Below are 12,546 nucleotides of genomic sequence, written 5' to 3'. Positions count from 1 at the left end.
ACCTGTACAGTATGGCCACCATAGACATCCAATATAAGGCAAATAATTTCAAATTTTCCTTTTGCTTTAAGTCAAACTAGGGTGTTTTCACGATGCTGAGTCCATTCCAAGCATTAGTTTTTGCATAAAAACACTCCTTGGGCTAATAACGGCCATAGCCGTCATCACAAATGTGATGAGGTCAGCACATTTGGGCAAGTGGCTATGGCCGGAGTTTGGTTTTTTTGCAATTAGTTTGAGGTCAAATTACATTATTACTGGACTAATATTGGACATGAACACAAAGGAGAATTAATAATCATCTTTGAAATACTGGCAACCATTTCTTTATTGAAAATGGAACATCTTGGCAATGACAATGACATAAAAATGGCATCTTGCCAAATACACATACAATTGGAGTGGGTATCACCCCTTAATCATTATTATGTTCCCCTGATGTATAGTTCTGTTCAAGAGACTTCAGCCCAACTAATGTGGACTATTAAAGGTATATTTCACTTTCAAACATGTTTGGGGTAATTTGAAGGTCTACTCTGGCTTTTGAGAGCACACCCAGACCGTTTTTAAGTTGCTCGATTCAGTATCTTTTTGAGGGGCGCTAGCCCCTCCTATATAGAGCGTCGCAGTCCCTCCCCCTTTCAGAACGGCGAGTGGTCCAGGAAATGAAAAGCAATGCATTTTCCCATAGCCACTTTCTGAAAGTATTTATTTAAAGACGGTTACGCCGCGGACAAAGCCAACTCGGATCGTGACAAATCATGACAACACAATATTTTGGGCCGATCAAATAATTTATAATTAGAAAAACAAAACAAATAGTCTTGTCTCCTGCCTTTATTTTCTTCTTTCTAATGATTTGATCGGCCCAAAATATTGTGTTCATTGTCATGATTTGTCACGATCCGAGTTGGCTTTGTCCGCGGCGTAACCGTCTTTAAATAAATACTTTCAGAAAGTGGCTATGGGAAAATGCATTGCTTTTCATTTCCTGGGCCACTCGCCGTTCTGAAAGGGGGAGGGACTGCGACGCTCTATACAGGTTTGTCTTGTCTAGACAAACATTAAATGCCATTAACAATGAACAAAGTTTTAATGTTTGTTTTGTCTGTCACTGAGCATCGGCATATGATGTTATGATATCGCGATGATGTAAGATGAAGGGTTGGTAAAGCGCCCCTCACTTCACACGGGTGGCATTTTTGTTATTGATTTGATCAGACACGCACACGCCCCCTTCCTATAGAAACCCACTGTAACTTAACACCCATCCTTGGTTCTGCTGGTTGATATTGTCTTCTAATGCGTGAATTACGCTTTTCATGAATTTCTATTGGAAAATGAAAATGTTTTAGGGACAAACTTTGGGTTACACACACCAAACGCTGGATATCGGAAACGTCTAGGGTCTAGGGTGCTCACAAAAGCTTGAGTAGAAGTTAAAATGACCCCAAACATGTTTGAAAGTTAAATATCCCTTTCATTAAAAACCATACATGGCCCCTGACTGCCTTATGCTTTCAGTACTGTATACCGTATGCTAGTTCCCACATGACCTCCACCCGTATAACAGGTTATAATAGACATGATGTAGGTTTGTACATGGCAATCGCATGTATTTTTTAAAAAAAGCTATGAAACCATTTATTTTGATCTATATTACAAAACATCAACAGGTGATGTCAAAAAGGAACACATGAATGAATTACATTACACAAAATGTAATGTTGGTTCACAGTTGTATACACTTATTGCAATGCTTTGGCTTTAGGCAGCTTCATTTTTCCAGTTTGTCAAATGCTGTAGAAACCACTCTAGCAATCACTGCTATTGCTATTTGTCAGTTTGGCATGGAAAAAAATAAAAGAAACAGATAAAATGCTAAACGAAGCAAAGCATGTTTAATTTAGCTGCTTTCTGAAACAGACGTACTACTCCATTACAGCCAGTAAAACAGGATTATTGGCTTGCGTCAAGCAATATGATAGAATATAAATAAAAGAAAATCCATCTCATTCTGTTTTGGTGTTCAAGTGCCAATGATAAAAGACTGCTTCATTTTCACAAATCTTAATTACGTAAACCAAATACAACTCTCTGGGCAGCAGGAATATAAAAATATATAGTGAATTTGTGAATACTGTTGTTTAGAAAGCATTTATAGAAACTCACCAAAAGCTAATTAAGATCTTCACCGTCGACTCGTCGCGAGAAAAAAATGTTTTAGATTTGAAATGTGAACAATCCAATTTCTTACCATCAGAACAATTGCCCACTCCGATCCTTCTTTTTCATTAGATTTGACTGTATACCATATAACCCTCATTCATTCACTCCATTAATTGATTGGCAGTCATTTTAGTGGTTCTGGGCCATCCATGGACAGCATGTCCCTTGACTCCTCAGGTATAATTACGGTACACGCTGTGAGCAATCTGTGTGAAGTACGTCATCCTGGTCGGACGGACACCACTGGAGTCCTCCTAGACTTCTGGCTTGCCTCCATGGAAGGGTAGCATGTCCTTTTCACCTGATTCGGAGGGGAGATGTTCTTAGCAAAGCCCCTGGACATTGTGGATCGAGCCTTTCAACGTAAGTTGGATCTTGCTCCCGATTCCAGGGGGGGGGGGGGACGGGGGGGGACGACGACGACATATGTGGCGGCGGGGCGTGGGGCCAAGGAGGGCCACAGCTGTGTGGTCTTTCTATTCAGCTTTGGGACCCCAACTGTTGATTGACACGGTTTAATGGCCCAAACTTCGTTTCTCCCCACTCGTCCAGTCAAGCCCGATGAAGGTCAGGCTCATGGCCATGAAGACGAAGCCCAGAGCACAGAAAATGGCAGCCTATAAATCCAGAGAAGAAGAGCTGTCAAACTATTATTAGCCACACAGACAGACAGAGATTTATTTGAGATTTTCTGTTCTGGACAATTGCTGGTCCAACCGAATTCACACTTTGCACAACACACCCTCGGGTCCTCTGCAACACATTAGTGACATTACACACACAACACACCCTCGGGTCCTCTGCAATACATTACACACACACAATTTGAAGTCGATTGGTTGGACGGTACCTGTTATACACAAGACAGACTGACACACGCACACACACACACACACACACACACACACACACACACACACACACACACACACACACACACACACACACACACACACACTATGTGCATTTATATATATATATTAGGGATGCACCGAAAGGGAAATTATTGGCCGAAACCGAATACCGAATATAGGAAACAGTTGGCCGAAAACCGAATACCGAATAGCCGAATACATATTTGTTGTAAAGCTACCCGATTATGGCAAAAGACATGATTATGGCAAAACCTAACTTAAATAATAAACACTTATGGGTCCATTAAAAAACATCTAATTAATTGGAGGCTTTGTGATTAATTAATCTCAATTAATCACATATCAATAGGCCTATTTGACCTGAGCAGTGAGCTTTTTTTTCTACATAAGCATAGGCAATAAAACAAGTAGTAATAATAATAGTGATAATAATATTATTTATATAAAGCTTCTAGTACTTAAGACACTTTTCAAGGAGAACATGAGAAAACAAATAAAAACAACTTTATTAGAGAAAAACTAAAGACTATGGAATAAAATAAATTAAAGTGGAATGAGATAGCAATATTCCAGAGGTGGGTTTGAATTTATAGGTGGTGGCATGTCTCTGAGTTTTGGGAAGTGCATCGTTTTGACAGGTCTGCCTGCTGTGGGTGTGGACAGTGAGTGAAACCCTGACCATTAAACATGGGCAGATACAACGATACAGTATCATTCATTGTTAAAGCTCCAAATGATATTCCCATTCGTCTTTGTGTCTGCCCGTGTACTGTAAACGCAGCAGCGAGTGTGAGGTGTTGGGGAACGGATGGAAAGTACATAGTGTTAAAACTAACGTTAGCTCCCATGCTAGCTATAGCTGCTGATATCACGTTGCTTGTGCCCGTGGATGGGAAATAAGATTTAAAAGGCTATGGAAGCGTGGATTAAAGCACAGATGTATGCAATAAAGTTGTGTCGGATCTGCCTGTGCATTGAAGCATTCCGTGACTGACTGCTGCTCGTGTGTTGTGTAAGTGTTGTGACTGCTGGCTGCTTCCTGCTGAGCTGATGCATAGTTAATGAGCGTCATAAGCATGCGCCCTTCCTGTGCTGAAAGTAGCAGATCTACAAGCTATATACCCGTCGCAATGCACAGCGCGTTGGGCTTGTACATCTTTGTTTTTCCCGCAGCTTAGTTCGATTCACAACTTTAGGACCACTACTACTATTCGGTGATATTTTTCGGCTTATTTGAGCCGAAACCGAATAGGCCGAAAATACATTTTTAGCCATTTTCGGCCGAATATTTTCGGTGGACGAATTTTCGGTGCATCCCTAATATATATATATATTATTTTTTGCTTTTTATGCCTTTATTGATAGGGAACAGTAGTCAGACAGGAAAGGGGGAGAGAGATGGGGAGTAACATGCGGCAAAATGCCCCGTCGGGCTCGGGAGTCGACCCTGCGGCACGCCGACTGGCTGGTTTGGCAGCCTAGGTCCCCAGACCTAGGCAAAAAAAAATCTAGTACCACCGATCAAGATTCACAATGGAGCCATGCCGTTATTAAACTCTGTCTTGTGTCATTTTCCAATGATGATGACTTCACAGAGAGGGCAAAATATTGATCTTGAGCGAAACCCATACAGTAGAGTAATCTTACCTGGATCTTTGGTCTTGAGGTCATGGGCTCTTGTTCAATAGGAACGATGCGGATGTAGAAGAGACTTGGGAGGATGAAGATCAGACTAGGAGCAGTGGTGGCGCCTGTACACACAGAGCAGTAAGATGTTAAGGGCCGTGTACTGCTATCATGGTCATCTATGCCTCGTCGACGTACAAACAAAGACCATTTATGTTTGTTTACATTAACTCCAAATGTAATTAACCAGAGCTATTGCCTTTTAATTCTCACCCTCCCGGTAGTAGGGTGATTTATGACTAATATAGAGGTAAGATATAACATGATTTGTCCACACTTAGGGTGACCAAATCCAAACTGCTAATTTGAGGGACAGAAGTATCGCTTGTGTGGACGGGACGGGGTTAGCAACTTATTGCTTATTATTGCTATTTAAATGCCTTGATATGATATTCAACCATCACAGGGTGCAGCACAAGTGAGACTTCAAGGCAGCAACGGGCTTAGGCTATGAAGCAATCTAGCACTAACAGGCAACGCATAAGGCAATGGCACGTGGACTGGTGATTGGTTAAATTTGGTTTAATTATTGTAACGCCCAAACCACACCTATGCATATTATAACGGGTAACGTAGGTGTTTAAGGGATTTAGACAGGTAACCAAAATACCAACTTTAGTGGGGGAACACCCTTTCCCCACTCCTAAATCCCCAAATAGTGGCTTTAGAAAGATGAGACAGAAATGGAGCCCTTACAGTGACCCATTGGCCATAAAGGGCTAGTCCCATTGGCTTAGAGGCCAGCCAATCATGAAAATCTCGCCACTAGACCGCGTGACTAGTCTAGAAAGTCTAATCAATAATCATTGATCAGCTCTGCAAGTCGCTAAAACATTTACCTGTGTTTGATTGGATGCTGCCACAGATTAAATTCACACTAAAGGTATCGAGGCTAATGATAATGTAACTAACTTTGGAGAAAGAAAAACAAAGATAAACTGAAATGGAATCCAGTGGCTTCTCCCTCCTCCTCAAACATCAAACAAACCCACAAGTGGCTTTGGAAAATAGTCGTCAACAATGTCAAGTACAGGCCAGGGTCCAATTTGGAGCTGCGCTTTGGGAAATGGTCGTCAACAATGTAAAGTACAGGGTTCAATTTGTAAAACAAACAGAGGGGTTAACATTTTCTTAACCACTTTAAGCCCTATACAGATATAGAGCAGAGACCAGTTCCAGCAGGCAATTTACTGGCATTAATATCTGGGGGGGGGCTTTAACACCCCCAAATCAGCCCTTCCTCAACCACCACACATTATGATCAATCTGTTTTTAGCAGAAGGCAAAACACTACTGTTTTCAGGGTGACACCAAAGCCGCACGCCAAATTGCTGTTGATAAAGCGACTTGCCGATGCGTTCGTTGTGAGGTTGTATAATGTATAGTAAACATATACCGGTAGGTAAAGCATGTTGTAAATCTTATCATTCCCTTTCGCTGTGCAACCTTACAGCATGGGGTTTCTCAACCTTATAGTATGGCGTTTCTCAACCTTATAGCATGGGATTTCATTTCAACCTTATAGCATGGGGTTTCAACCTTATAGCATGGGGTTACAACCTTATAGCATGGGGTTACAACCTTATAGCATGGGGTTTCAACCTTATAGCATGGGGTTTCAACCTTATAGCATGGGGTTACAACCTTATAGCATGGGGTTACAACCTTATAGCATGGGGTTACAACCTTATAGCATGGGGTTTCAACCTTATAGCATGGGGTTTCAACCTTATAGCATGGGGTTACAACCTTATAGCATGGGGTTTCAACCTTATAGCATGGGGTTTCAACCTTATAGCATGGGGTTTCTCAACCTTATAGCATGGCGTTTCTCAACCTTATAGCATGGGGTTTCTCAACCTTATAGCATGGCGTTTCTCAACCTTATAGCATGGGGTTTCTCAACCTTATAGCATGGGGTTTCTCAACCTTATAGCATGGCGTTTCTCAACCTTATAGCATGGGGTTTCTCAACCTTATAGCATGGGGTTTCTCAACCTTATAGCATGGGGTTTCTCAACCTTATAGCATGGGGTTTCTCAACCTTATAGCATGGGGTTTCTCAACCTTATAGCATGGGGTTTCTCAACCTTATAGCATGGGGTTTCTCAACCTTATAGAATGGGGTTTCTAAACCTTATAGAATGGGGTTTCAACCTTATAGCATGGGGTTACAACCTTATAGCATGGGGTTTCTCAACCTTATAGCATGGGGTTACAACCTTATAGCATGGGGTTACAACCTTATAGCATGGGGTTTCTCAACCTTATAGCATGGGGTTACAACCTTATAGCATGGGGTTACAACCTTATAGCATGGGGTTTCTCAACCTTATAGAATGGGGTTTCTAAACCTTATAGAATGGGGTTTCTAAACCTTATAGCATGGGGTTTCTCCCTTATAGCATGGGGTTACAACCTTATAGCATGGGGTTTCTCCCTTATAGCATGGGGTTACAACCTTATAGCATGGGGTTTCTCCCTTATAGCATGGGGTTACAACCTTATAGCATGGGGTTTCTCAACCTTATAGCATGGGGTTTCTCAACCTTATAGTATGGGGTTTCTCAACCTTATAGCATGGGGTTTCTCAACCTTATAGCATGGGGTTTCAACCTTATAGCATGGGGTTTCTCAACCTTATAGCATGGGGTTTCTCAACCTTATAGCATGGGGTTTATCAACCTTAGCATGGGGTTTCAACCTTATAGCATGGGGTTTCTCAACCTTATAGCATGGGGTTTCTCAACCTTATAGCATGGGGTTTATCAACCTTATAGCATGGGGTTTCAACCTTATAGCATGGGGTTTCTCAACCTTATAGCATGGGGTTTCTCAACCTTATAGCATGGCGTTTCTCAACCTTATAGCATGGGGTTTATCAACCTTATAGCATGGGGTTTCAACCTTATAGCATGGGGTTTCTCAACCTTATAGCATGGCGTTTCTCAACCTTATAGCATGGGGTTTCTCAACCTTATAGCATGGCGTTTCTCAACCTTATAGCATGGGGTTTCTCAACCTTATAGCATGGGGTTTCTCAACCTTATAGCATGGGGTTACAACCTTATAGCATGGGGTTACAACCTTATAGCATGGGGTTTCTCAACCTTATAGCATGGGGTTACAACCTTATAGCATGGGGTTACAACCTTATAGCATGGGGTTTCTCAACCTTATAGAATGGGGTTTCTAAACCTTATAGAATGGGGTTTCTAAACCTTATAGCATGGGGTTTCTCCCTTATAGCATGGGGTTACAACCTTATAGCATGGGGTTTCTCCCTTATAGCATGGGGTTACAACCTTATAGCATGGGGTTACAACCTTATAGCATGGGGTTACAACCTTATAGCATGGGGTTACAACCTTATAGCATGGGGTTTCTCCCTTATAGCATGGGGTTACAACCTTATAGCATGGGGTTTCTCAACCTTATAGCATGGGGTTTCTCAACCTTATAGTATGGGGTTTCTCAACCTTATAGCATGGCGTTTCTCAACCTTATAGCATGGGGTTTCAACCTTATAGCATGGGGTTTCTCAACCTTATAGCATGGCGTTTCTCAACCTTATAGCATGGGGTTTCTCAACCTTATAGCATGGCGTTTCTCAACCTTATAGCATGGGGTTTATCAACCTTATAGCATGGGGTTTCAACCTTATAGCATGGGGTTTCTCAACCTTATAGCATGGGGTTTCTCAACCTTATAGCATGGCGTTTCTCAACCTTATAGCATGGGGTTTCTCAACCTTATAGCATGGGGTTTCTCAACCTTATAGCATGGGGTTTATCAACCTTATAGCATGGGGTTTCAACCTTATAGCATGGGGTTTCTCAACCTTATAGCATGGGGTTTATCAACCTTATAGCATGGGGTTTATCAACCTTATAGCATGGGGTTTCAACCTTATAGCATGGGGTTTCTCAACCTTATAGCATGGCGTTTCTCAACCTTATAGCATGGGGTTACAACCTTATAGCATGGGGTTTATCAACCTTATAGCATGGGGTTTATCAACCTTATAGCATGGGGTTTCAACCTTATAGCATGGGGTTTCTCAACCTTATAGCATGGCGTTTCTCAACCTTATAGCATGGGGTTTCTCAACCTTATAGCATGGCGTTTCTCAACCTTATAGCATGGGGTTTCTCAACCTTATAGCATGGGGTTTCTCAACCTTATAGCATGGGGTTTCTCAACCTTATAGCATGGGGTTTCTCAACCTTATAGAATGGGGTTTCTAAACCTTATAGAATGGGGTTTCAACCTTATAGCATGGGGTTTCTCAACCTTATAGCATGGGGTTACAACCTTATAGCATGGGGTTACAACCTTATAGCATGGGGTTTCTCAACCTTATAGCATGGGGTTACAACCTTATAGCATGGGGTTACAACCTTATAGCATGGGGTTTCTCAACCTTATAGAATGGGGTTTCTAAACCTTATAGAATGGGGTTTCTAAACCTTATAGAATGGGGTTTCTCCCTTATAGCATGGGGTTACAACCTTATAGCATGGGGTTTCTCCCTTATAGCATGGGGTTACAACCTTATAGCATGGGGTTTCTCAACCTTATAGCATGGGGTTTCTCAACCTTATAGCATGGGGTTTCAACCTTATAGCATGGGGTTTCTCAACCTTATAGCATGGGGTTTCTCAACCTTATAGCATGGGGTTTATCAACCTTATAGCATGGGGTTTCTCAACCTTATAGCATGGGGGGATTCTCACCAATGATGCCAAAGATGTCACGAATTGTTGGACAGAGGATGACGAGCAGATTGACAGTGAACAGCAGACACAGGGCGATGGCAACGTGACGGGCCCAGTGGAAGGGCTTCTCTGGGAACAGGAGTTGGAGAATTGCTCGTCGAATCTGTGATAAACGGACATACATTACACGTTGCCGTGTATCCTCATAGACATTTCAAAAAGTATTTATGTAAAGACTTTTTAAGCCTCGTACAAAGCCAACTGGAGTTGTGACAAATCGTGACAACAAACATAATTTTTCGGGCCGAACAAATAATTAGAAAGATAGATAGCTAGATAAAAATTAAAAAAATTGAAGAAATTTGAAAAATATTTTTAGGGGAGCTCGGGTGCGGTGCAGGGCTAAAGTTCCTGCCCACAACTGTGGAGACTAGGGTATACTCTGCAGTGCTTTATGCATGGTCAGGTGTTCCAAACAAACACAACTAGCCATGTTTGTAGGAGGGAAGTGGTGGGTGGGGAGGGCATTCTTTGTTGCTGCACTGTCTAGCGACATCACTATTAGGGCCCCGGTCAACAGGGGCCCTGAACTACAGTATGAGAAATAGGGCCGCATGCGCAACGTCCTCCCGGCGAAGCTCTTAACTGGCAGCAGTGGCAGGTGACAGAAAGTGGCAGGGAATGGGCTCTATGCACACTGTCACACGCCATTTTGGAAAGAATTTGGGCCCCTTCCCTACTTCAACAAGTTCCGTACTTATAGGTGTTACCGCTGATACTACAAACAGAGTCAGGGTGCTGCTATTGTGCGTGTTGGCTCAATGGAAACACTCTGCTACACCAGTGGGTCTCAAAGTGTCCTTGAGTGATTTCCAAATGGCCCTGTAAGGGTGTGTAACTCTGAGAGACATGGGGTCCTTGAAATTAAAAAGTTTGAGAACCACTGCACACTAAATCGGTAACACCTGTGAAGGAAGTAGGGAAGCGGTCCAGAAGTAGGAATAGTTATTCTGTGTGCATATACTGTAGCCATAGAGTATTAAAAGGGACTTAAAAGAGACTCATCTGGCGCGAAGCTTCGCAGATTCAGCATTTGGGCACCAAATTTTGGTGCCCAGATGCGGAAGTGCAAGTGCAACCGAGCGGCGAGCGCTCAATGTTAAAGCCCAGCTGCACGGGGTTTCCTCGTCATGAATCCACGGGTCCGCCTGCAGTCCTTCCTCTTACCACTAGGGCCCAGTGCTTCAACGTTGGAGCGCCTCACTGGCCCCTTGACTGTAGCCCACTCCATGTGTACTGTACTGGTCTGGAGTAGAATTGGTTTCAATACCATCCCTATTCCCTACACCCAACCGGTATGAAGACCAACCAGTAGGGGTCAGCAGTGACAAGACAAGATATGTGGAAATCAGGGAATTGGTATTAATGAATAATTTGAGAGAAAAAAAAGGGGGTCAAGGAAGAAATAAAGGGATTTTAAATCTTACGTAAATCCTTTGGGACCTATTTGGTGTGTGGATTTTGTCTTCTGTGTCCCAGAATTAAAATACTCTACCATGAAGATTGGTCGAAAATAACATTTAATTAACACTAGCATTTGTGGTGTGCTGCTTTATGTTTTACTACTTTTATTTAAACAAGGTGAACCGTGCAGAGAAGATTCTTACGGGAAACAGGACGACAGGCACAGTCAGGGTTACCGCCACCAGTACAGCCAGACGCACACACAGAATCAGTGTGTCCAGGGGGTCCACTTTGCTGTACATGTGCAGGAGCTCTGCTTCGGTGTATCCTGTACGCACGCACGCACGCACGCACGCACGCACGCACGCACGCACACACACACACACACACACACACACACACACACATACATTCATGCACTCATGAGCACCACACTATACATGACCTCATACACACTGTAAGCAGTTTTTTGCGTTATCCTTTTGACTATGGTGGGTCAGATGTATGGTACATGATGTGACTATGGTGGGTCAGATGTATGGTACATGATGTGACTATGGTGGGTCAGATGTATGGTACATGATGTGACTATGGTGGGTCAGATGTATGGTACATGATGTGACTATGGTGGGTCAGATGTATGGTACATGATGTGACTATGGTGGGTCAGATGTATGGTACATGATGTGACTATGGTGGGTCAGATGTATGGTACATGATGTGACTACGGTGGGTCAGATGTATGGTACATGATGTGACTATGGTGGGTCAGATGTATGGTACATGATGTGACTATGGTGGGTCAGATGTATGGTACATGATGTGACTATGGTGGGTCAGATGTATGGTACATGATGTGACTACGGTGGGTCAGATGTATGGTACATGATGTGACTATGGTGGGTCAGATGTATGGTACATGATGTGACTATGGTGGGTCAGATGTATGGTACATGATGTGACTACGGTGGGTCAGATGTATGGTACATGATGTGACATGTATTCTATGGTGGGTCAGATGTATGGTACATGATGTGACTACGGTGGGTCAGATGTATGGTACATGATGTGACTATGGTGGGTCAGATGTATGGTACATGATGTGACTATGGTGGGTCAGATGTATGGTACATGATGTGACTATGGTGGGTCAGATGTATGGTACATGATGTGACTACGGTGGGTCAGATGTATGGTACATGATGTGACTACGGTGGGTCAGATGTATGGTACATGATGTGACTATGGTGGGTCAGATGTATGGTACATGATGTGACTATGGTGGGTCAGATGTATGGTACATGATGTGACTATGGTGGGTCAGATGTATGGTACATGATGTGACTATGGTGGGTCAGATGTATGGTACATGATGTGACTACGGTGGGTCAGATGTATGGTACATGATGTGACTACGGTGGGTCAGATGTATGGTACATGATGTGACTATGGTGGGTCAGATGTATGGTACATGATGTGACTATGGTGGGTCAGATGTATGGTACATGATGTGACATGTATTCTGACTATGGTGGGTCAGATGTACCGTATGGTACATGATGTGACATGTATTC

At 42.8% G+C, this 12,546-nt stretch overlaps 1 protein-coding gene across 5 annotated transcripts in view; it reads right to left on the bottom strand.

Annotated features, from left to right (window-relative positions):
* Positions 1 to 310: 310 nt before the first annotated feature.
* Positions 311 to 12,546, bottom strand: part of slc38a5b (solute carrier family 38 member 5b) — a 32,413-nt gene continuing 20,177 nt past the window's right edge. For all 5 annotated transcript variants that reach the window (XM_083769559.1, XM_083769562.1, XM_083769558.1 and 2 more), the window contains 4 exons: positions 11,176 to 11,300; positions 9,527 to 9,671; positions 4,752 to 4,855; positions 311 to 2,846 (listed from right to left, as the gene is read on the bottom strand). In XM_083769559.1, the coding sequence (XP_083625685.1) occupies positions 2,745 to 2,846; positions 4,752 to 4,855; positions 9,527 to 9,671; positions 11,176 to 11,300 (476 nt within the window). In that variant the 3' untranslated portion in view covers positions 311 to 2,744. The remainder of the gene's footprint in view (positions 2,847 to 4,751; positions 4,856 to 9,526; positions 9,672 to 11,175; positions 11,301 to 12,546) is intronic.

The sequence above is a fragment of the Protomyctophum parallelum genome (genome assembly GCF_964188405.1).
Source record: "Protomyctophum parallelum genome assembly, chromosome: 7".
NCBI lineage: Eukaryota > Metazoa > Chordata > Actinopteri > Myctophiformes > Myctophidae > Protomyctophum > Protomyctophum parallelum.
The sequence above is the reverse complement of the archived record's forward strand: the minus strand, read 5'-3'. Positions and strand labels throughout refer to the sequence as shown.